This window comes from Lactuca serriola, chromosome 9 (genome assembly GCF_051521515.1).
Source record: "Lactuca serriola cultivar US96UC23 chromosome 9, Lser_US96UC23_V15, whole genome shotgun sequence".
NCBI classification, from domain to species: domain Eukaryota; kingdom Viridiplantae; phylum Streptophyta; class Magnoliopsida; order Asterales; family Asteraceae; genus Lactuca; species Lactuca serriola.
Window position 1 is genome coordinate 216,285,735 of NC_136416.1, and position 23,191 is coordinate 216,308,925.

General features: G+C 37.5%; 2 protein-coding genes and 1 non-coding gene across 3 annotated transcripts; 2 read left to right on the forward strand and 1 right to left on the reverse strand.

Moving 5' to 3' along the window:
* Positions 1-2,311: 2,311 nt before the first annotated feature.
* On the reverse strand, positions 2,312-3,127 carry LOC145076562 (uncharacterized). The gene has a single exon (XM_079022392.1). The coding sequence runs from the start codon at positions 3,125-3,127 to the stop codon at positions 2,312-2,314; it is 816 nt and encodes a 271-aa protein (XP_078878518.1).
* Positions 3,128-3,990: 863 nt separating this feature from the next.
* LOC145077488 (small nucleolar RNA R71) lies at positions 3,991-4,097 on the forward strand. Its single transcript, XR_013693230.1, has one exon. It is a non-coding gene; the product is annotated as a small nucleolar RNA R71 (small nucleolar RNA).
* A 16,896-nt stretch (positions 4,098-20,993) lies between these two features.
* Positions 20,994-23,068, forward strand: LOC145072941 (putative protein phosphatase 2C 59). The gene is made up of 3 exons (XM_079019457.1): positions 20,994-21,131; positions 21,221-21,268; positions 21,934-23,068. The coding sequence occupies exon 3, from the start codon at positions 21,956-21,958 to the stop codon at positions 22,847-22,849; it is 894 nt and encodes a 297-aa protein (XP_078875583.1). The 5' UTR covers positions 20,994-21,131; positions 21,221-21,268; positions 21,934-21,955; the 3' UTR covers positions 22,850-23,068.
* The last annotated feature ends 123 nt before the right edge of the window (positions 23,069-23,191 follow it).

Below are 23,191 nucleotides of genomic sequence, written 5' to 3' on the forward strand. Positions count from 1 at the left end.
GGTCCTTGACCGCTCCCTCCGCCAAGTATGAAGCCATGCACCATGGAATGTTGCAAAAAGTATTGGGTGTAATGATGCTCCAAAGAAATAAAACATCAAGGTTAGAAACCTTGTCATCATCTTTCCTTTGGTTAATGGTGTTTGAAATCGGCTGGTGAATAAGGCGGTGTGTAGGTGATCGTATGCTCCCTTCTTGAGCCGACTTTGGAATGTAAACTTTATTAGCAATGGTGTTCCACCCACTTGAACTTGTGATCCCATCCGGAAATGCTTCATGGCAATGCTCCAAAAATGTACGAAATGCATCTGTGTTGATCACTTGGTGGTCATATATCCCTAATCTCCAAGCTAGTTCGACCATAGAACAATAACGAAGCTCACCCCCAAGACAAAAAGTAATACTTCCAGGGTTATAATAATCATCCACGTCCTGGAAGTGTATTGTGGAAAAGAACTCCAGGCACTGCTCATGATAAATCGGCTCTTGAATACGGAAGACACGACTCCATCCATCACATGTAATGGATACTCCATTGTGCACAAATGTCTTGACTATATAAGGGGCCAACTCTTCTTCATAACGAACTCTCCCCAACCATTCCCAATCAATTGTATTGGGAGCACATATCTCCTTTTTCTGGAGCTCCACAAGCTTCTTCTTCCACTTGGTTCTTGTTGAATTTGAGTTGATTTGTGGAAAATGCAACCAAGGAAAATCTCCTTGACTTCCTCGAGAGATTTGTCCTCTTGAAAACATGGTTCCTGTAAAACAATTAACAAACAATCCAAAAGAAACATAAACACATTAAAACAAAATCTTTCTGGGCTCCCGACTGGACTCGTCGAGTCCATGAACGACTCGGCGAGTCTGATGAACTGTGCAAGTCAGTCGACGGGTCAGTTCCAATTCACCCATAAAAACTCAAAATTTTTCCAAGGGTTTGTCCAGGGATGTCCATAAGGTGTATTAGAGCAAGAATATGCATCCAAATTACCACAATTAATCCAAAATCAAAAACCCTAAAAATTCACTAAACTTCAAAAATGGGTTTTCTATAAAATTGATACTTTATAACTTCTAAAAATCATGACTTTAACAGAATTATTGAAGAAATTAAGTACCTTGGTTGATGGAATTCAAGAATTTTGAAGAAAAAGTGAAGAACTTGATGAGTGATTGAGAGAGAATAAGAGTGGGCGCACGGCGAGTATGAATGGAATATGAGCACATTAGGGTAAAAATCCTAGTTTTACCAGATGTAAAAATATAATTATTAATTTTTTTCTGTAAATAAAATCGACTCGTCGAGTCAGGTTCAGACTCGGCGAGTCTAGTCGCGAATTGAAACTCATCTGGATTCTGAATAGACTCATCGAGTCAGGGTCAGATTCGGCGAGTCACTTGCAAACATTTCAAAAATTATATCATTTTGTCATGTATTCATTAAAAAAATATTCAATCCACCCCACACTCAGACCATGCGTACTCTCAAGCAGTCATGTTTGATGGTTTAGAAGATGAAAACAGAAAAAGAAAATCCTAAAAACGAAAATCAAACAAAAACTAAAACGAGAAAGATAAAAGAAAGCAAACTCTCATAACGGGTTACCTCCCGTCAAGCGCTTCTTTTTAAAAAGTCGTTAGCTGGACTCCTTCCCATCTACGTTTCTTCATTTTCCTGCATCGGAAATGCATGCCTGATCTTTTGCGGTTTATACTTCGTCTTATAGGCATGTATCTTCCTCTTGTTTTCCCGTCTCAATTTTTCTCTCTTTTTCCTTGTGCCATCTTCTTCAATTGCATGCATGTTCTTTTTCCCCACCTTCTTCTTCTTCACCCCATTCTTTTGAACCCTATTTTGTACTTCTCCTTCTTTAAACTTAATTACTTCATAATTGGTAAAAACTCGGGCTCGAGGTTTGGTTATACGTGACTCAATGAATGGGTTATCAACATCATCTCTCCTAACCGTTGCATTCTCCTCTTCTCCAAAACTTGCCTCCTTGTCGAGTCGAATGTCTTCATCTTCTTGCATCATTGTATCGAGGCAAGCTACTTGAACGTGTTGGAAGTCACCATACGCTTTAACAATTCCGCCTTCTGCTGCTCGATCTTCTAAAGAATTAGGAAAAATTTTCATGTCCAAATCAGGCAAGGGACTGGTGACAAGAAGGTCAAGATAATCCAAATTGCTGAAATCTTCGACTGGACTCGTCGAGTCTGTCGACTCGACTCGGCGAGTTGGTGCGAATTCCTCACATTCCATTGTGTTTTCTGAATCAGTTCCTTTCAGGAGCTTCTCTATCTCCTCTAGGTCTTTTTCAACATCATCATTTCCTCCAGAAGATAGTAGAAATTTACTTGGATCTTTTTCTTGTAAGAGTGAAAGTTCTTTTTGGAGTATTTCATCTCAATGAAGGAAACTTCTTCTTTTCTTGTTTCTTCTTTCCTAATCTCTGGTATAGCTTCAAACACGGCTGACTCATCTCCTACCCTCAATGTTAGTGTGGACTCGCATACATCTATCAATACGCATGCGGTATTCAAAAATGGTCTCCCCAAAATAATTGGAATTTCGAGGTCTTCTTCCATGTCAAGCACTACAAAGTCCACGGGGAATACAAATTTGTCCACTTTTATGAGAAGATCTTCACAAACACCTCTTGGACGAATGATTGTCTTGTTCGCCAAATGGATCTTCATATTAATAAACCTCGGCTCCGGTAAATTCAGCTTCTTGAAGAAAGAAAAAGGCATTAAGTTAATACTTGCACTTGAATCGGTCAATGCTTGAGTAGCAAGTATATTTCCAAATTGGCAAGGAATCGAGATGCTTCCCGAATCGCCCTTCTTTTCTGGTAGTTCATTTAATACTAATTCTGCGACTTCTGCCATATCTTTTCTAGCAGCAAAGAGACCCTTAAGCAAATTTAAGTATTTGGGTGTTTGAAGCATCGTTTCAACAAATGGAATGTTGACTTGAAGGGCTTTAACATGTTCCATGAAAGCTCTGTATGCTTTGACCTTTTCATCAGGTATGGCTCGAATTGGAAATGGAAAAGGAGGCCTGTAAGGCTTTAAGGAAACAGCAGATCTGTCATCAGGGCATGGACTCGTCGAGTCCATTAGAGGGACTCAGCGAGTCGGGTCGGGTTTAGCTGACTCTTCTGTCTTTTCTGCTTGCACCTTAGTTGAGACCTTCTGTGCAGGGGTTAGAGGAGTGAAAATTTCCCCATAACTAGATCTTATAGAATTCACATTCTCCATTCTCGGATTATTCTCGGTTTTACTTGGAAGTTCACCCGGTCTTCTCTCGTTCACTTGATGTGCTAGTTGCCCAAGCTGTTTCTCAATGTTGAGTATAGATGCTTGCTGATTCCTGAGTATAGTCCTGGTCTCTTGTATTGCAGCATCATGATCATTGTGCCTCTTCTCGGACGCGGCTATAAATCTTGTGAACATTTCTTCTAAATCGAATCTTTTTTCCATAACTGGTTCTTCCTTTTGATAGAAACCCCTCTCTTTTTGCTTGTATTTCTCTTCCTTTGCCTTTTTGTATTCTTCATACGGGAGCCATTCCTTCTTGGGTTTCTGCCAATTCTCATCGTATCTGTCGCCACTTGAATAGAAAACTTGCGCTTTTTTTTTCCATTCTCATCCAAGTCACACTCTTTAGTTAAGTGAGGTCCCCTACAATTTTCACATCCCACCCGGATAGCATGGATTGTTTGATCCATCTTCGTCATTCTTCTATCTAAACTGTCTAGTTTAGCCATCATCGTCGCCATGCCATCGTTGACCGTGTTCACTACCCGCTACTTACTTCATTTCGTGGGTTGTGGTATTCTCTAGAATGCTTAGAGAACTCTTCAATTAATTCTTTGATCACCGAGGGTGCCTTCTTTGTGAGCAGGCCTTGCGAGTCAAGTAACTGCCTTGTTGTGACATTGACTCCGTCATAGAAGATGGAGACTTCTTGTTGACTATTAAGGTCATGGTGTGGGCAATTCCTTAGCAGACTCTTGTACCTCTCCCAAGCTTCATATAGGGACTCCCCAGCTTGTTGTTCAAAGTTAGCAATGGCCTTCTTCAATTTGGCTATTTTAGAAGGTGGGCAAAAGTGGTCAATAAATTCTTCTTTCATCTTAGCCCATGTGGTGACCGACCCGGGAGGGAGTGACTTGAGCCAATCTTTTGCAGCACCCTTCAATGTAACTGGAAGCATGCGAAGTAGCTTGGTCTCGCGAGGCACATTTGGAACATTAAAGTAATCAGCTACATCATTGACTTCATCCAAGTGCTTGTAAGCATCTTCGTGGTCTTTTCCATAAAAGGGAATCTCTTTTAGTTGAGCGAGTATGTGGCCCTTTAGCTCGAAAGTAGCAGTAGCGGGAATTGTGGGTTGCACAAGTCCCGGGCCGATATCGTCACGCATCCTTTTCTTCCACTCCCCCATGGGGACTTCATCGATGTTAGCCATGATAATGGCTAATTCGTCGTCAAAGTTGGATTCGTGCCCGAAAGTGGGGTCTTCTTCTCCTTCGGTTTCGTACTCGGTGTCCTCTTTGATCGGATCTTCTATTGCTATAGAGGCGCTGGAAGCTCTTGATTTGCTGCTTTTCTTCTTGCTGAAAACGGACTTTAGATTCTTTAGTGGCGAGTTCTTTGAAGAAACGGATTCTCCAATGGATTTTCCTTTGCTCTTCCTTAGGGCGGACTCCGGGTCTTCTAGTGGAGGGATAAAGGTTTCTCAGATCCTCGGGTCATGAAACAACTGCAAATAAAACAAGAGAAAAAACGCATAAAAAGAACAAAAATAAAATAAAAACTAAAACTGTGAACAGCGATGGACTCGCCGAGTTGCTTCGAGTGCACTCGGCGAGTTCAAGGCAAAAACAGATAAGTTTGACAGATTTAAAATGAAAACCAATAAATATTAAAACCTAACTTACTTACTAAATTACCTAAAAATTAACTTTGTGTAAGATAAATCTCACACAAAGGATCGATAAAAATTGAAATTAATGTTAATTTAGAATCTTTCCCCGGCAACGGCGCCAAAAACTTGATGTGTGTGAAATGAACTAGTTTTAAACCTACTTTTAATTATAAAATAAACACACAAAGGCAGTGGACCTATCAATTGTGGTAAAACTAAGCAAGTAGGGTATCGAACACAGGGAACGGTAAATTAAAACTAAAAACTAATTTTATCTAAACTTAAATAATAAAAGGGGTTTTCTCAAGTTTTACAAGACTAGAAACTTACTACTATTACTTAGACTAAAAACTAGAAAAGCAAATATTCAACTAAATTCAATGACGAAGGGAACTTCTATTTAGTTCAACTCAATTGATTCTATGGTTGATATTATGGTAATAGTGCAATGGATTAATTCTTCTATTGGCTACCGATTCAAGTAATTAGATTCACGTTCGCTGCACTAATCCTTAGAGAACAAACTAACTCAAATAGCGGCCAGTTGTCTAATTTAATTTAATTCACTAGATTATTTATTCGGGTTAATTTAGACTTGTAATAGCTAACTAATTTGGTCCTTTAGTTAACCTCTTGTTGATAGTCATCACACAAGCTCACACATGAATTTACCTATTTTTCTATTAATTCTATTTTCACAGTCACTAATCCTAGTCATATAATAAAGTGGTCACATAAATTATATGAGGTAGCAATTAAGAGATGTTCATGCAGCTTAATTATCTTCCTGTTAACAGAAAATTAGTTATCATTCACACATAAGGTTCTTTAACAAGCAAGAATCAACAAAATCACCAATATTAAATTAATCCTACCATAAATCACACCATAGTATCAATATTGTCTCCCCAAACAGAAGTTTAAAGGTTTTAGCTCATGATTGAGGTAATTAACAGCACAAAAACGAAATCTAAAAGTCTAAACATGATGAAGAGCAATAGATTAAAGTAAGAATGATGTAAATTTTCCTCAAATCTCCTTCGGAATTGGTTTTATGGTTGTATATTCGTTCTCCAGATCTCTCCTGACTCTGATTCGCAGCTTGCTCCTCCCCAATGGTTCCAGAATACCTTGTGTCGATCTGGACAGCTGTTTTTATAGATTCGAACCGACTCGTCGAGTCCATCCCATAATTCCCATACACGGTAAGTCACGAAGTCTTTATCTTCTAGAATCTTCGATGAAACTCGCCGAGTAGTAGACCCTACTCGCCGAGTACCTTGTATTTTTAGCATTTTTCTTCTTTCTTTAACTCCTGAGCTCCCAACCGCTTCTCATGCTTCCTCTTACTCTCGAGCTTCGCTTTTGGACTGAAAACACAATTCAAACACTTTTAAGTATCTTTTGTCCATGACATGCAACTAAATTAGCTAAAAATGATAAAAATCTATACTTAATATAAGGCTAAATATGCAACTATCAACGACCCTATACACAAACACATAAACATGAGAAACAAACAATATCAAATACAGAGATAAGAGGAAAATACATACCTATCACCACGTCAGGAGCTGCTTGTGCCTACTTTGCAGTAAGCTGAAAAGCCCTGCTCTATGTCGTAGGCGCATCAGCCCGACCCTGACGGCCATTTGTTCTCCTCAAGGTGACAGGAGAAGGTGCTACCACCTTCCCTGTTGCTGCTAAGCTCGGGCTCTGGGATCGCTTGTGTCCCCCTCTGATTGCACTGAAAGCAAATCAGGTCTGATGCTGGTGTGGCGGTGGTAGTAGCTGTGCAATCTCGGTTCATGTGACCAGTTCGGTCGCACTTGTAGCAGCTTGAATTCCCTGCCTTACACGCTCCCTCGTGCATCCTGCCGCATTTGCCACAACGAATGTGGCTCTGCGGGCTCCGAGATCTGTGATCTGGTACCTTGGGCTTCTTGCCTGAACCTCCTGACTGAACCCCCTCTGGCTTCCTCTTCCTCTCCATCTCTAAATCCAACTCTCTCTCTCTCTCTCTCTCTCTCTCTCGCCCTCGCTATCATATCCTTCAGCGTCTTGCAGCTAGACCGGCTCACAAACTAGCGGATATCACTCCACAACATCTCATGATATCGGTCCTTTTTCATCTCCTCGTCCGGAGCATACTGGGGAACAAAAAGGGCCCTCTCCCTAAACTTGGCGGTAATCTCCGCCACAGTCTTCGTCATCTGCTGGAGGTCCTGAAACTCCCTAGCAAGCTGTTACACCTCAATAACAGGTGCGAACTCGGCTTTGAACCTGGTCGTGAAATCACTCCAAGTCATAGCATCCAACACAGTGTCATCTCCAATGGCTTTCCCGACCTCCTCCCACCAGTCACGTGCCCTGCCCTTCAGAAGATAGGATGCGAGCCTAACCTCATCCCCTTCGGGACACCTGCTGGTACGGAATGCGTTGGCTATGTCTACCAACCATCTAGTACTAGGAATGGGGTCTCGACCCCCTAGTAATCAGGAGCTCCACATGCCCTGAACTCTTTGAACGTGAGCGTGCGCGACCCAATCATGGCCAACACCTCAGTGCGAAATGCACTCAATCTCTCATCCATAAGCTCTAGAATACCCTCCTTGATTGAACCGAAGATCAAAGGAGTCTTCTCAGGTATGGTGCGCGTGATCTTTGAGGATATGAACTCTCTAGTATGCTCATCCAAGTGCTCGACACTAGAGCCTGAACCTGGTCCCTTTCCGACACCTGAACTGCCGACTGCTGGCCTAGGGCGCAAAACCACCATTCTAAAAACACATAATGACAAATGTCAGAATACTAATATAACTCGAGGGATCACATTTGCTACAAGTTCCTGGTCTTGTCTCAGCCTTCCTTGATTCGAGTACGGATCCTCTGCTTTCAGTAGTACGGGCCCATTCTACCTTCCACATCTATCCGTACTTTCCTCAAGAACTGCCTTGACTCCACCAAGTCCCTTCTACTGCTATTTCTCTTTGCTACTCTCATCCTAGGCTTGCCGTAGGCTAATCACTATCCTACTCTCTGCCATCAGTTGTGTAGCACCTGGTTCTTGGTACGTATTCTTTTACTTAATTCTTTGTGCATTTTGCATCTTGGCCTTGGACTCGGCGAGTCAAAGGATCGACTCGCCGAGTAGAAGCGGGAAAGGGCACGGGTTTTAAGTTGTGGACTAGCCGAGACGGGTCCTGGACTCGGCGAGTAAGCTGTTGTATGGACAAAAACCCTAATCCAGGAGTGTGCACCATATTTAAACACTCTAAAGCGGCCTCCCTTGCCCCTAACACTTCCAGAAGAGTTGTAGAGCGAAACCCTAGCCCCCATATTGTTCTTGTGAGTGATTTTGGATTTGTGAAGGAAGTTTGGAGCTTAGAAGAAGAAGGATAAGGTTGAAGGGTGCAAAGAGGGGAAGTAGATCCGAAATCTACTCTGTGAAAGGCTTCCATTCAGGTAGAAAAGTTCCTACCTTGATCTCTAGTTCATTAGATCCCCCTTTTGTCCCTAATTTATGGGTTTTAAGCCCGAAAACCTCAAACTCTATGTGTTTATGCTCTATGTTCTGAAAGGGCTTCAGATCTGGGCCTTATGGACATCTTAGAAGTGTAAAGTTTATGTGGTTGAAGTGATTTAGGTCCCTATTAAGTGTTTGACCTCATAAAGAGCTTGGATTTGCCTTTTTGAGCTCATAGGGCCATGCATGCACGTAAAGTTTGCAACTTTATGTGATAAGCATGCCCTAGGAGCTTAGATCTATGGTTTGTAAATGTTTCATGTCTCAGATTTGGCCTATATGGGAGGAGAGTTGAATGGACTCGGCGAGTGCCAAAGTGCACTCGGCGAGTTCTATGAAGACGGTCTTAGACTCGACGAGTTGGATGAACCACTCGGCGAGTCCTATGAAGATTTCCTGGAACTCGACAAGTTGTTCTTCAGACTCGGCGAGTCATATGAACAGTTACTGAGTTAAGAGGGGTTTAAGTGTAGAAGGTCCAACCCTTCGTCACTGCTTGCGAAATTAGCAATTTATCGATTAGCAATAGCCGCAGAAACCCAAATTCTCAATATGGATGCTCCGGTGAGGATTGGGAAGCGAGTAGGGGATCTACTCGTGGGACTTGGCGAGTTGTTCCCGGACTCGGCGAGTCGGATGAGTTTCCTTGTGGCTTTTGAATGGGAGAAGAACTCGTCGAGTTGTCGGCCCAACTCAACGAGTAGGTCGCAGATGGGGACGAGTAGAGAGTGATGGACTCGGCGAGTTGATGGCCCAACTCGGCGAGTCGGGTCAACTAGATGTTGACTTTGACTTTGACTTGACTTGGTTGAGGGTAAAATGGTCGTTTAACCTAAGTATAGAGATCAGTTTCTAACTAAGTGTTTGTGGGGTTTGTAGCTGGAGGATTTCCGGAGCAACAGCGGACGGAGGTTTCCCACACTGATTATCAGCAGCTACTTGTATGAGGTGAGTTACCTTCCAGTAGGGGTGGGTCCAAGGCCACAATGCCGGCCCACCAATGAGGAGTATCTAGAAGATAATTGTCTTTGTGATAATTTATCTTGGTTTGGTATGTGATTGCTTATGAGTTATATCTGTATGATATGGTACATGATAGGGATAGTTTCCCTGATAGTGGTCCTTAGGACCAAGGGGTAGTTCAGTACCCGGATATGCCTGAATGTGTGCTTATATCTTGCTATTGTATGCTAGTGATAGGGGGTAGAATAGTCCCCAGTTACCGGTTGAAAGATACCAATGACGATTACCGGTTGAAAGATACCGATGGTATTGTATGGTATGTGGTATGATGGGGGAACTCACTAAGCTTTGTGCTTACGGTTTCAGTTTTTGGTTTCAGGTACCTCTTCATCTAAGGGGAAGGAGCCGGCGGCGTAGCATGGCATCACACACACATTTGATTTTCCGCACGGTGTTTTCTAGGATTGTACTCTAATATGTTATTTACTTATGTCGTGGGTTTGAAACATGATACTTGATTTTATGAGATGACGTGTTGATTCAATATTTTCTAGTGAATGTTTTATGAACAATTTAATTAAAAATGAAATTTTTGGACTTGAATTTTGGGACGTTACAAGTTGCATAAGTGTTGGAATAGTGTCCAAGGTCATTAACAATTGGTAATATTTCTAATAATAGCATGGTCCTTTTGGGTTGCCCTCAAGACCCAAATTGAGTAGAATAAATAAAAAAGAAATTAGTTTATTAATTATTATGGTTAATAATTAATCAGAAACTAATTGGAAATATATTGTGGAAATTAATTAACAGTTTAATTAATTAAAGAGATGAATGTTCATTAATCGATATTTGGTTAATCGTGAATGTTCCAAAATCTTATGGAATTAGGGTTGGATGAAAATCACTCCATCCCACATGGGAAAGGAGTGAAATTTCGTGGTTATGCCTCCATCCCACATGGGAAGGAGTACTAAACCTAAGGAGGCATCCAAGACTATAAATAGGGCCTTAGGGATTTCATTCCTCCTTGCACCTTGGCTTGAAGTGTTCGCCAACCCTTCTTCCTCCCCCTCTTAGGGATGATTTCTGTAACATCCGGATTCCCAGGTATATTTTTTTTATTCATTTATTTTGGAATTTGTGGAGGGACTCGACGAGTTGGTGCTTAGACTCGCCGAGTAGGGTCGAGAATTCTCATCCGGATTAATGACCGGACTCGGCGAGTCCGCACTGTTTAATGAAACCCTAATTCCCGAGTTTTGGAGCCTATTTAAGGGCACTCATAGCCTCCTATTTTGACTACCAGTCCCATGAGAGAAACCCTAAGTGAGCTAAATCGTTTGTGAGGAGGAGAGGCCATATTTGATCTTTCTATCATTGGTTTAACAAGAAGAAGGTGATCAAGATCAAGAGGAGGCTGAAGGAGGTGCTATTTGGAGGAATTCTGAGCTCAGGAGTGCTTATTTGAGGTATAATCTCGATCCATCTTCTGTTTTGGTGATTGTTTATAGAGTTAGGGTTTTCTAGACCCTTTGGTAGATGGTTTTGATTGAGTATATGGTTCCTTTTCGTATTATGGTCTGAATCTGGATCCATAGAGGTCCAGAGACCTTACTCCTTTGAGCTTTATGTGGATTGATGGTGAATATGAACTTAGGATGCCATATTAGAGGTCATTTCTTCAAATAGAACCTTGGAGCCTTTGCATGGGCATTAAGCTTCGAACTTTATGTGATTATTGGGACTAGAAAGGATAGATCTATTGAGTAGAGCATCAGATCTGACCTCAGGAAGCCATTGGAAGTGAGCATGGTTTGGACTCGCCGAGTCCATGAACAGACTCGACGAGTCGAGTCGAGTTGTCCCGACACTGTGAATCTAGAGAGTGACCCGCCGAGTTAAGTGAGTGACTCGGTGAGTCAAAAGAGAATCAGAGGAGTAGAGTTCACGTGTAGACTCGCCGAGTCGCCCAAGTGCACTCGACGAGTCAGGTCAAAGTTTGACTATTGACTTTTAGGGATTGGTCAACAATGGGGTCTTTGAGTCAAGAGAGGGGTAAAATGGTATTTTACCTATCTGAGGATGCTAAGAGAGGGTGGGGTCTAGTCTCGAGAGTTATATTTATGAGCGTATCTTACTTTATGTGATTAGGCGGAGGCTAGACTATACTGCTACCTAGTCAAGGATTTACCGAGACATCTGAGGTGAGTATTCTCACTATACTTTACCTTGAGTGGTAATTAGATTTATGTGACAGAGTTATTGTATGCTATTTATGTGATGTGCTACACTGCATTATTTCTATGTGATTTATGCCATGTGTATATTAGAGTATATTAGAGTTAGAACCGGAAGGTTCACAGACCTAGGACCAGAGGGTCCACAGAGTTTGGGGCCCAAGGGCCCACAAAGTTATAGCCTCGAGTGGCTAGTATGTGTTATGTGTGGTATTTTGGGGAACTCACTAAGCTTCGTGCTTACAGTGTTTTGTGTTATGTGTTACAGGTACTAGTGAGGAGCGTGGGAAGGCGTCGACATGATTCGTACACACCCATCGGAGTTTATTATGATATGATCTTGGGATTTTGTATTAAGATAATATTGATACATTGTTTATGAAAGTAATTATGAATGAATTATTATGTTTTTGAAAAGTGAAAAAATTGGTTGAATTTTTTTCGGTGCTACAATTTCTAAACCCTTTGGGTTTGTGAAATTGACCATTCTCCTAGTTATTTGTATTCCACTCTTTGGTGTCATTGGGTGTGATACCATTAGAGAGATTCTAGTTTGGATCCTTTCATCCAAGCAACTTCATGGAGGTTCAAGATCTCAAGCATGGAGATCAAGGGCTACATAAGAGGTATGTTTTCTTACTTATGTTTTAGTTTTATAGGGTTGATGTAATTAGCATGAAGCCATAGATCCATAGGATGCATGTACACTTAGGTATATCGTTGTTTCGATTTTTCCGCTACCTAGTTTTAGAGTGTATTTGATGCGTAGAAAACCCAAAAGTGGTATCATAGCCATTGGTTCATGGTTACTTTCACCCTAGATCCATGTTTTTTTCTGTAAAAACTTGTTTGAAACTGAATGGAAGAAGAATAATTGAAAATTTCGTAATTCATAATACCTTAGTCGCAGCTCACGACATGAGCTCAGCAAAATTAGGGTTTCGGATTTTTTGCAATTTTTCGAATATGAAGCTTTATCAAACATGGATAAATACCTAATTTATATTGTTTTTGAATTTGTAAAATTGATAAATATTATTTAAATATGTTTATTTGAATTTGAATATTTATTTGATAATGGATAAATATTATTTAAATTTGTTTATTTGAATTTGAATATTTATTTGATAATTTATATATATTATTTAAATGTGTTTATTTGAATTTGAATATTTATCTGTTATTTCAATAGTAAATTTAAATATTTAATATTATTTATAATAGAGATTTATAGATTTGAATATTACACCCTTATGATTTATTAATTGTTACATTACGTCCTCGCAATTAATTAGAATTAATAATAGACAACTAAATTTAAAGTGTTTTAAATTTACCTTTGTATTTATATATATTAGAATTATGTCACTATATGTATAAGAAAGTTACAACATGCGTCCTTGCGTGTTTAAACATTGACATTGTCAGTCTTACCTCGACTAGGCTCACCCGTTCTAATGTAAGGGTTTAAGGAGGTCTCTTTGATTCCTAATGAGGTCGCTTTTTAATATGTTTTGCGCTTACCACCCTCACTGCCCTATTGCATTTTGAGAATGGAGTTACCGAAAGGGTTTGATAGTGATAATGGTCAATCTAAAACTATTCTAAATACAAGTATAAAACAAAAATCCCGTTTTATTAATAGAATGTGATTTTTAATAGGCCTCTTTATATTTTGTTGGTGGAGCTCGTGTGGTTAACCAGCACATCAATCTAGAATATATTCGAGAAAGATATGGAACTCGAGAATCTCAAGCGTAACTTGGTCTGGGGACCATGCAATTTTTGGATTAGTGTCTAAGCTTGTAACCATATTTGGTAAGTACTTGACCTAGTTGTGCATGGTCCTTTTGGGTTGCCTTCACCAAAGCAACTTGACTGGAGAAATAATGGAAAAAGAGGTTATTATGGTTTATTAATATATTATATGAATAATATATTAAAGGAGAGATCATATTTATTTAGTTAACATTGGTCAAGAATTAATTTTGTGATTAAAAGAAGTTAACTAAACTAGGGGGCTTAACTGTAATTATGTGATAGTTGTAAAATAGGGCAATGTATGCCCTATGGGATAGGGTGGACGAATTCAAGGGGATAAGGCCTTAGAATTCGTCCATGATAAGGTTTCTAGGGTTATCCTTTGGATTGCTTGGTGGGCAAGTAATAAGATAAGGATAAGGACTGAAACCCTAATCCTTGCACCTATATAAACACCCCTTGGCATATGAAATTCGTCCATGACTTGATCCCTAGGGTTCCTAGAGCCGAATTTCATACCTCCCCTCTCTCTCTTGCCTCTTCATTTTCTCTTGGTGTTTGTGAGCCATTACAGGTACTACACTTGTGGTACTTGCTTTCAAAGACAAGAAGATTCAAGATTCAAGTTGTTATTACAATATAACAACAAGAGGTATGTATTTCATCCTTCTTTGTGATTTTCGAAATTGCTAGAAGCATACTAGGTTTCTTTATGTGTTCATAATGTTGTATAACTAATAATGATAACATAGATCCAACTCTAGGGTTGCATGCACACATAGGATTGTTTGTATAAAACTCATCAACAATTTTGCAAGGTTATTTCTCAATCTATTTAATGTGAATCTTATGTTATCCATAAAAGTTGCACATTCTCTTTATAACTTGTTGATGGAGCTCGCATGTTTAACCGGCACGTCAGTTTGAGAGTATATGTAGAGAATGATGTGGAACTCGCGAATCTCAAGCGTAACTTGAGCCGGGGACCATGCGATTTTGTATGGTCGATTCACCATCTGTTCAGTGATCCGTGGCGACCCCGTCATTGAATTTGAGATGAACATAATCCGAGATTAACATGCCATTGATAATCAATGAATCTCAAAGATCTAGGAGTTTCGTAGTGATCGAAATTGGCAAAGGGATTTGCCTACCTAAATAACTTTATGGTGTGTTTACGGCTTCCCTTTACACATCATGGAGCCAAATATGGATCCTAGCCTTCTAAAATAATTTAGGGTGATTATTTTCTAAGGATAAGTAAAACAAACTAAAATGGAATTTGTCATTGAATGATGTCGAAAACCTTATACACTAAAATCTACTGCTATAAAACCTTTGAAAGGATTAGCTATGAGGATGATCAGTCTTGTCAATTTCGTAGTTTGGGAATAGTTCTCATAAATGAAAGGAAAGATCACGCCTTTGTTAAAGCGCTTCCTAGGTTACTTCAAACATTACATTCTAAATTGTTAGAAAGAGCATTTATAAAATGTACGTTGTAAATTGACATATTGAAGTAAAATGGTATTTCCTTGAGTTAGGAGTTGACTATGGTTATTCGGCTAGCTAACATGTACATATGATCAGTTCATTCTGATTTTGATATGAACAACTTGGAATGTCCATTAAGGAGTTATGTAGCATGTTGAGGTTTCCTTTTGGAACTAGCATGGCCAAACATAGAAACGCATACTTCAAAACACTCCCATATTTTACTATCATGAATAGAAGTGTCAAGAAGAAGAAATCCAATTGCCCATGGTTTAAAAGGCGATTTGTATACCTAATCTAGGCCCTAATACCTAGGACAAAGGAAGGCTCATTCTAAGACATGTTCTGATAGCTGCTTGTTTCCATAACAAGCAAAGGACTAAGAAATCAAACTTGCCTAAATGTATATTTGAGGTGAAAGGACTGGAACATGAAGAAGTTAAATTTGATCATGGATCACGAGCCCGTGCTACTTTCCATTGGATCAAAAGATAACTAGTTCTCCCATGTTTGGTGTTCAATCAAGTATATGGATTTATAATGCCATCAAAACATTACTTTTAAACCTTGAGTGTTTTGCTAAGGATTAGTGTTGACATTTGCAAGAATGCGCAGTCACTAAAATGAAGTAAGAAGACTAAAACATGGAGAAGATAATTTGATCATGAATGCCAAGCCCTTGCTACATTCATAGGATCAAAAGACAACTTTTTTCAAAATGTTTAACTATGGTATTATAATTAAAATTGTTTATACTATGATTCATGAGATAGTTCTGACTTATTTAAATGTGGAGCATTCTAACATGTTAAAAGAAAGTCATGAAATCTATGAAGCTGGTATAGTAGCAATAGCTCAAAATTGATTCAAACATTTGAATAAGGTGTATTATTGTGAATATAAGTTGATGTTAGTTAAACTAATGGATCGTTCAGATTGACCATAATAAGTACTTATTCAAATTCATCCAAATGTTTGGGTGAAATGTATTTGTGGAATCATAGTATTAGATACATAAATGAGAAATGCATTATCAAGTATCCAGTTGGATCAGATTTTGGATATCATTAGACCTCGAGTCTTATGATAAATGCAAATCTTGTTTATCAAGATAGATGATGAATGCGTCACTAGGTGATGTGAGTATCTGTTGGAATTAGTTCACACTAATGGACCGTTCAGATTAACCACGATACATAGTGAGACCAACTTCGTATGAATGTGATCCTGGAACCTCTCAGGTGTTCAGAGCTCTCATATAGCGAAGTTAAGAATCAATTGGGCAATAGGATGAGACACTCATAGTGAGAATCTCAGTCCAAACTTTATCAATCATCTAAGTGATCGTGAAAGAGTTTCATGATCTATCTCGGCCCAAAACACTACCACTAGGAAGTGTTAGTTGGATAGAGAAACAAATCGTTCATTGATTTTGTACTAGATGAGTTGCACTGTGTTTGCTAACAATTCGTGGATTATACCATGAATAGTGTTACTACCATGAATAGTGTTACAAGAAGTCCTTTGGTCTTGTGCCAACTAAGTAGGTTCCTGAAACACTCTATGATATGTGAAGTGGGATTCTATCCTCATTGCCATATATATAAGTCTACGATTATGAGGCTTACGCTTGTCGTGAAGTGCTCGACAATCTAGGACTTTGATTAAAGATGTGTTATCTCGTTGGAGAGCCCATCAAGCATTTTGGATACTTGTTTAACAACCTTCTGAGAACAAAGTGTATGTTACTCAAAGGGTAGTCTTCCAAGAGAGGGAGTTGATTTCCAAAGGGCTAGTGGGAGCCACATTGATCTTGATAAGATTCAAAAGTCAACCAACGCAGAGCCTAAAGTTGGACATAGCATTCAATTTGGAATACTTTTCATTATAATTAGGTAAATGGACCTTAAAAAATAATAAAAGAACCTTACAAAAGCTATTGTGAACTTAATTTCCGATTGACACATTGATACAAATTTTATATGCTTGTTTTCAATTTATATAACCTACCAAATCTAAATCAGCTTAAAACACAATTAGGCGTGTACCTAGTCATGAAATAATATAATTTTCGGTCAGAACGGTTTTTCGAGCATTTGGGAAACGAGAATGATTTCAGATTAAAAAGATTTACTAAAAGTCACCTAGTTAAGAAAATAAGAAAAAGTGGGGTGTTGTTATGATTTTGCAAGTTCAGAAAACTTAATAATAGTCAACTTTTGAATACCACAGTAATACCGTACCAACAAATTCATTATATATATATATATATATATATATATAATGAATTTGTTGGTACGGTATTACTGTGGTATTCAAAAGTTGACTATTATTAAGTTTTCTGAACTTGCAAAATCATAACAACACCCCACTTTTTCTTATTTTCTGAACTTGCAAAATCATATATTTCAATTGTCAATTGTGTTTAGTGTTTACAGTTTTAAGAACATGATATATATATATATATATATATATATATATATATATATATATATAATTTAGCCGAATTAGTCAATAGTTACTACCAAGTTAAATTAAAAAAAAACGTTACTTTAATGTTATTTCTATAGAATTATTTAGTAAATTAAAGAACAACGTAATAAATTCATTTACTAAATGCCAGAATCACTTGATACATGTATTTGCTTGTCTTTAAATCTTACAATAGAAAATTAAAGGAAATTGGTATATACCATTATCAAATTGTACCAATCAAACTCATTGGTAGCCAAACATGTTGGTACCAATAAGCCCCTGGGATTTTAGAGGCCTTGTGGAAAAATTAAATCAAGGCATCATACATTTCTTGTAAAATTAAGAAAATTTCTTACAACTAAAGACAGAAAGAGTCCACTACTTGATCACAAATCAAAATTCTATCAAAAAATGATAACACATTCATTACATTTTTTTTAAAGATTGAACATTATCATTATCGAATTTTATAGTATTATTTTCAAATACATTTTACTCCACTCAACGGACTCTTCGTTATGATGACATTTTGGTGCTTTTTTCTATAATTTGACTATTGTTGCATCCCTCAAAACTAAAATCGTGATCCTTTTTATATACTTAAATTGACATTATAGCCAAATATACTTTCAAATTTTGAGTTAGTAATATAATATTAATGAAATTTCTCAATCGGATGCCCCATAAGATTGGAGGTCTCGTACGACGGCACCACCCTAGGGCCGCCACTGGGTACCAATTATATTTGGTATGTATTTGTAGGAAAAAATTTGTACTAATTATAGTTAGTACGGTATACTGTTTAGAAAAAAAATAGCATCGTACTATGTCCATCCCAGTAGATTACAAGTGATTATAACAAAGATCCTCAGCTTTAAAAAGGTGTGTTGAATACTTAACAGACAATGTACTTTTATTTATATGTTTATTAAAATTTATTAAAATATAAGATTTTGAAAAAATATATTAAATTATAGCAATATAATAAACATATAAAAAAGTGACTAATTTAAATTATAATGTCATAACAGATAAAAAAAGCAGAAAAATACATTGATTATGGTAAAAAAGAAATTAAAATGTATCATAAGGGAAGAAATATATTTTATTGTTACAGAAAAAATGAAAATAAAATGTATAATACACAAATAAGTTAAAACTAAAAACAATTTTTATCTTTTTGTTAGACATGACAAAATTTGACACGATACGATAACTCAGTTAGCAGGTTTGAGTAAGATTTTTCAATACGTTTAAGTAACGGGTTAACACGATACAATACGTAAATTAAATTGGTTGAATTAAGGTCAAAACATTCAACTCAAATATGACCGGTTTAATTATATTTCATTTTTTTATAAATTTTTTATTTTTATAAATATTTTTTATATCAAACTTAAAAATTATAGTTTAAACTTTCAAAGTGATTTAATTTTATTCCTCATCACATATTACTTTTGCTCTCCATCTCTAACATTTTTCATTTTGTCTTCCAAACTTATTATGAATTTTGTTATTCCACCTCCCAACGCCAGTGTTTTACTTTTTTTCTTTTCTATTTCTCGTTTCCTACTTTTCAACCTTTAAAATGCTTCAACTCAACACGACATAATATATTTACAACTTTACAAGGTCTAAACCTTAACCCAAAACCCGATACAAAATCAATACGAAAATTAATAGGTTGAAACGATACGATAACTAAACGGGTGATAAACCTTATCAACCCATTTAATGTCTTTACAGTGACACATTTGCCTGATGTATATATTCCTAAAAAGAGTAAGGGACGAAATCTACATGTAGTTATGTAGTTACTAGTTGGAAGATCATTTCTATAATTTAGTCTACCAAAACAAATCCCCTTAAAAGTCAGTCCTGATAGCGTCTTCCTGGAACTTGCCGGGAGGAGTGCAAGCGTAAAGGACGATAAAAAATTGGTAGAATAAAGTTTGTTAGGAAAATGACTAATAAAACCCAAAAGTATTTACATATTGTCAAATTTAATCCAGAAGTTCAATGGTTGGGGTTTTGGACCTTGAACTACCAACTCATGTCAGAGGTTTACCATTCGTTAAAAAGTGTCAAGCATCACCCTCTTTCGTTTCTATTTAATGTCTAAGTTTAGTTCATGGTACAGTGACTAGGACTGCCGAATTCAAAGAGTTATTATAATACATAAGATATGATTTACCGTTCAAAATGTGCATTTTTGTGAAACACTTCATATTCAAAAATAGACTATAATATAATTGTTTCTTTGAATATTTATTTGTGAAAAGCAATCATATATGACGTGATTCAATTGCCATAAAGTCAAAAGGTTATAACAATTTAAGGCAACGGAAAATTGTAACCATATTGAGAGGCCTACATAAAGAAAAAATATATCACAAGAATCTTTTTTCGAGAAAACCTAAAAGATAGTAATTACCTTTTTTCTTAAAAAAAAAGATAAAACGTTTAAAATGCATATTTATAGGGCATGTTGACTTGTCATTGTACGAGCAAACCATGAATCATCATGTTGTTGCGAATCTCGGTTACACTTCACCCATCAAACCTTTATGAATTTACTAATATATCCGTTTGATTTTTTACAAAGTGTATTTTAAAACTACTAACCATTTCTAGCAACTCTCGTTCCTAATTCTTACATTTATTGTAGTTGGAGTTTGGATGCCATAAAAGCATTTCGAGAGGTTGGTTAGTGTATAACTCAAATTGTTTAGAACAATCATTTGAATTGTAGCATGTACATGTGAATTGCTTTCCACAACATTCTACAACGTCTACATGGTTGATGAGATATGATTACACAAGAAAGTTACAATTTTAAATCATATTTACCAAAACAATCTTATTTGATATGTTAAAATAGCTAAGTATTAATTGTAGACCATATTGGCTCTTTTTTTATCCTAAACACTTGAACCGATCTCATTTCATCTTGTTACCATTTAGTGCTTTATTGAAACATTTCAACAACTTATATTATTTTAATTCCTACATTTTAAATGGGTTAAAAGCGTTACATAAATGAAGATTTTTAAGAATTCTAAAAAGAACATAAAATTCTTTCAGATGTTTATTAAGTAAAAACAAAGATATATAAACGGAGTCTCAAACTTCTCAAGATTAAAGTCTCTATAGTGTAAGTTATCAATAGAATTAATTTTTTATTGTAAAACCTAACGAGATTGATATTTCTTATCTTCTCATGTTGTTAAACCTGAAAAACAATACTATTAAACTATAAAAGACAAAACAAATTTTTATGTCCCAATATACAACCAACGATGGTTTGATCATGAAAATCATATTATTCAATTGTTAGACTTAACAAATCTAGCCATCAAGACCTCTAGGATTTTTGCCGAATACTGGCAAGATGCTTCAAGAAATGTTTTTATAGTTCGGTAAACTTCCATGCACACAATTAAATAGTAATGATGAAAAGAAAACCCAGTCATTATGCTTATTTAAAATTTATGAAAACTACAAGGTCTAATCAAAACAATTGTTGAAGATGAAGGGGGCAAATGTTCATTTGAGAGTATATAGTGGATCTTGGATTGGTGCCCCGTTTATGAGAAGACGAGCAAATGCAAAAGTCAAAATGTCAACTTTTTGACCTAGCTCCAGAGATATTTCTTGGATCTTCTTGAATCTAATCAATCATCTTCACTTCGATTGTTAGGATCAGATCTCAACCGCGTTTGGTGCTACCAGGTGAGAAATTTCTATCTATATATACATATATTGTTCTTATTGTTTTTGATTCTGATCTTATAAATTTCCGATCTTTTTTTTTTTTTCAGATTCACTCTTGATTAATCAACGAACGAAGTTGCGTGATCTCAGAATTGGTAATTTCTGAAGTTTTATCCGTAATCTTAAGCTCGTTCGTTGAATTTGCATACTAAGTCGGTTTATAGAAACAAAATCTGTCGTATCGTTGTCGATATGTTGTTACGAGGAGCTTTAATTATCTTGAATACATCCAAAAACCTAATTTTGACCAAGAGTCAAAATTTTGATCCAAATCGTGTTTATCATTTTCATGTTTCATCATCAATCTTAGATACTCCTCTTTTTCAAAGTATAAAAATTAATCATAAGATGCCCTTTGGTTGACTTATGATTTCATATCCTGTTCTTCCAGAAATGCAAACATAACACGCGATTTGATCTTAACATCTTTTTGGTTTATATTCTTAGCGTTTGATCAAATTTCAAGGTCAAAATTTAGATCATTCGATGTAGAATTCATTTTCTTTCGGTTGTTCCTATTGAATTCACTACCCATTTGGGGATCGGAAATACTTGCAGAAATAGTCAATTTTTATAGTGTATGAGTTTCAGTTTCAATGTGGATTGAGCTTTCTCTGGACACTTTACTTGTATTTGATTTATATCTAACACGATGCTTTTATGACAGTGTAGACTAGTCTCGGGGTTGCTGAAAGAATAAACAGTTTGCAGCAACTACATAAATGTATTAACTCGATTTTATTTTGCATCTCTTTTATAGGAAATTTGATTTGAAACTCAACATGGGATACCTCAATTCATCCGTATCATCCGCCATCGCGGGTCAACCCAACGGTGAGTCACCGGTGAGTGGTGGCGGTCTAAGCCAAGACTCAAAATTCAGCTACGGATTCGCCAGCTCACCCGGAAAGCGCTCATCAATGGAAGATTTCTACGAGGCAAGAATCGACGGTGTTGACGGTGAAACCGTCGGTCTCTTCGGCGTCTTCGACGGCCATGGCGGCGCACGGGCGGCAGAATACGTGAAACAACACCTCTTCACCAACCTAATCAAACACCCGAAATTCATCTCCGACACCAAAGCCGCCATAGCAGAAGCCTACTCCCACACGGATACCGAGTTTCTCAAATCCGAAAACAACCAGAACCGTGACGCAGGGTCCACCGCGTCCACGGCCATCCTCGTTGGCGACCGGTTACTGGTCGCCAACGTGGGCGATTCCCGTGCGGTTATTTCCCGTGGCGGGAAGGCGTTCGCGGTTTCTCGGGACCACAAGCCCGACCAAACCGACGAACGCCAGCGCATCGAGGATGCGGGCGGGTTCGTTATGTGGGCGGGGACATGGCGGGTGGGTGGGGTGCTCGCAGTGTCGCGGGCGTTTGGTGATAAACTTTTAAAACAATACGTGGTGGCGGATCCGGAGATTCAAGAGGAGAAAGTTGACAATTCGCTTGAGTTTTTGATTTTGGCGAGTGATGGACTTTGGGATGTTGTGACAAATGATGAAGCTGTGGCTATGGTGAAACCGATTGAGAGCCCTGAAGAGGCAGCGAATAGGTTGATGATGGAGGCTTCACAGAGGGGTAGTGCTGATAATATTACGATAGTTGTGGTTCGTTTTTTGGATAATAATAATAATAATCATGGTGGGTGTTCGACTTCTGAGAGAACATAGAAAGAGAGATGGATAGATCTCTTTGGGTTTAATTTATAGATTTGGTGTTTTATGTTTCTTAGTGTTTGAACTTTCGACTGTGTTTTGTGTTGTTTTAAGTTCTTTTTTTCTTCTTTTCTTTAAGGTGTGCGTTGGAAAAGTAATAAATGTATAAGTACTGTTTATTTTCTATGTCTATTTATGTAATTTCAAAGTGTGCAAAGTACCTTTTGACTCTAATTTGTGTACTGTTGAATGCACGACTATATTTATGAAATTTGAAATATTTAATCTTTATGAATAATACGTTGTGATGTTTCAATTATTGATGATCGATGATTGCATACTCAGACAAATGATATT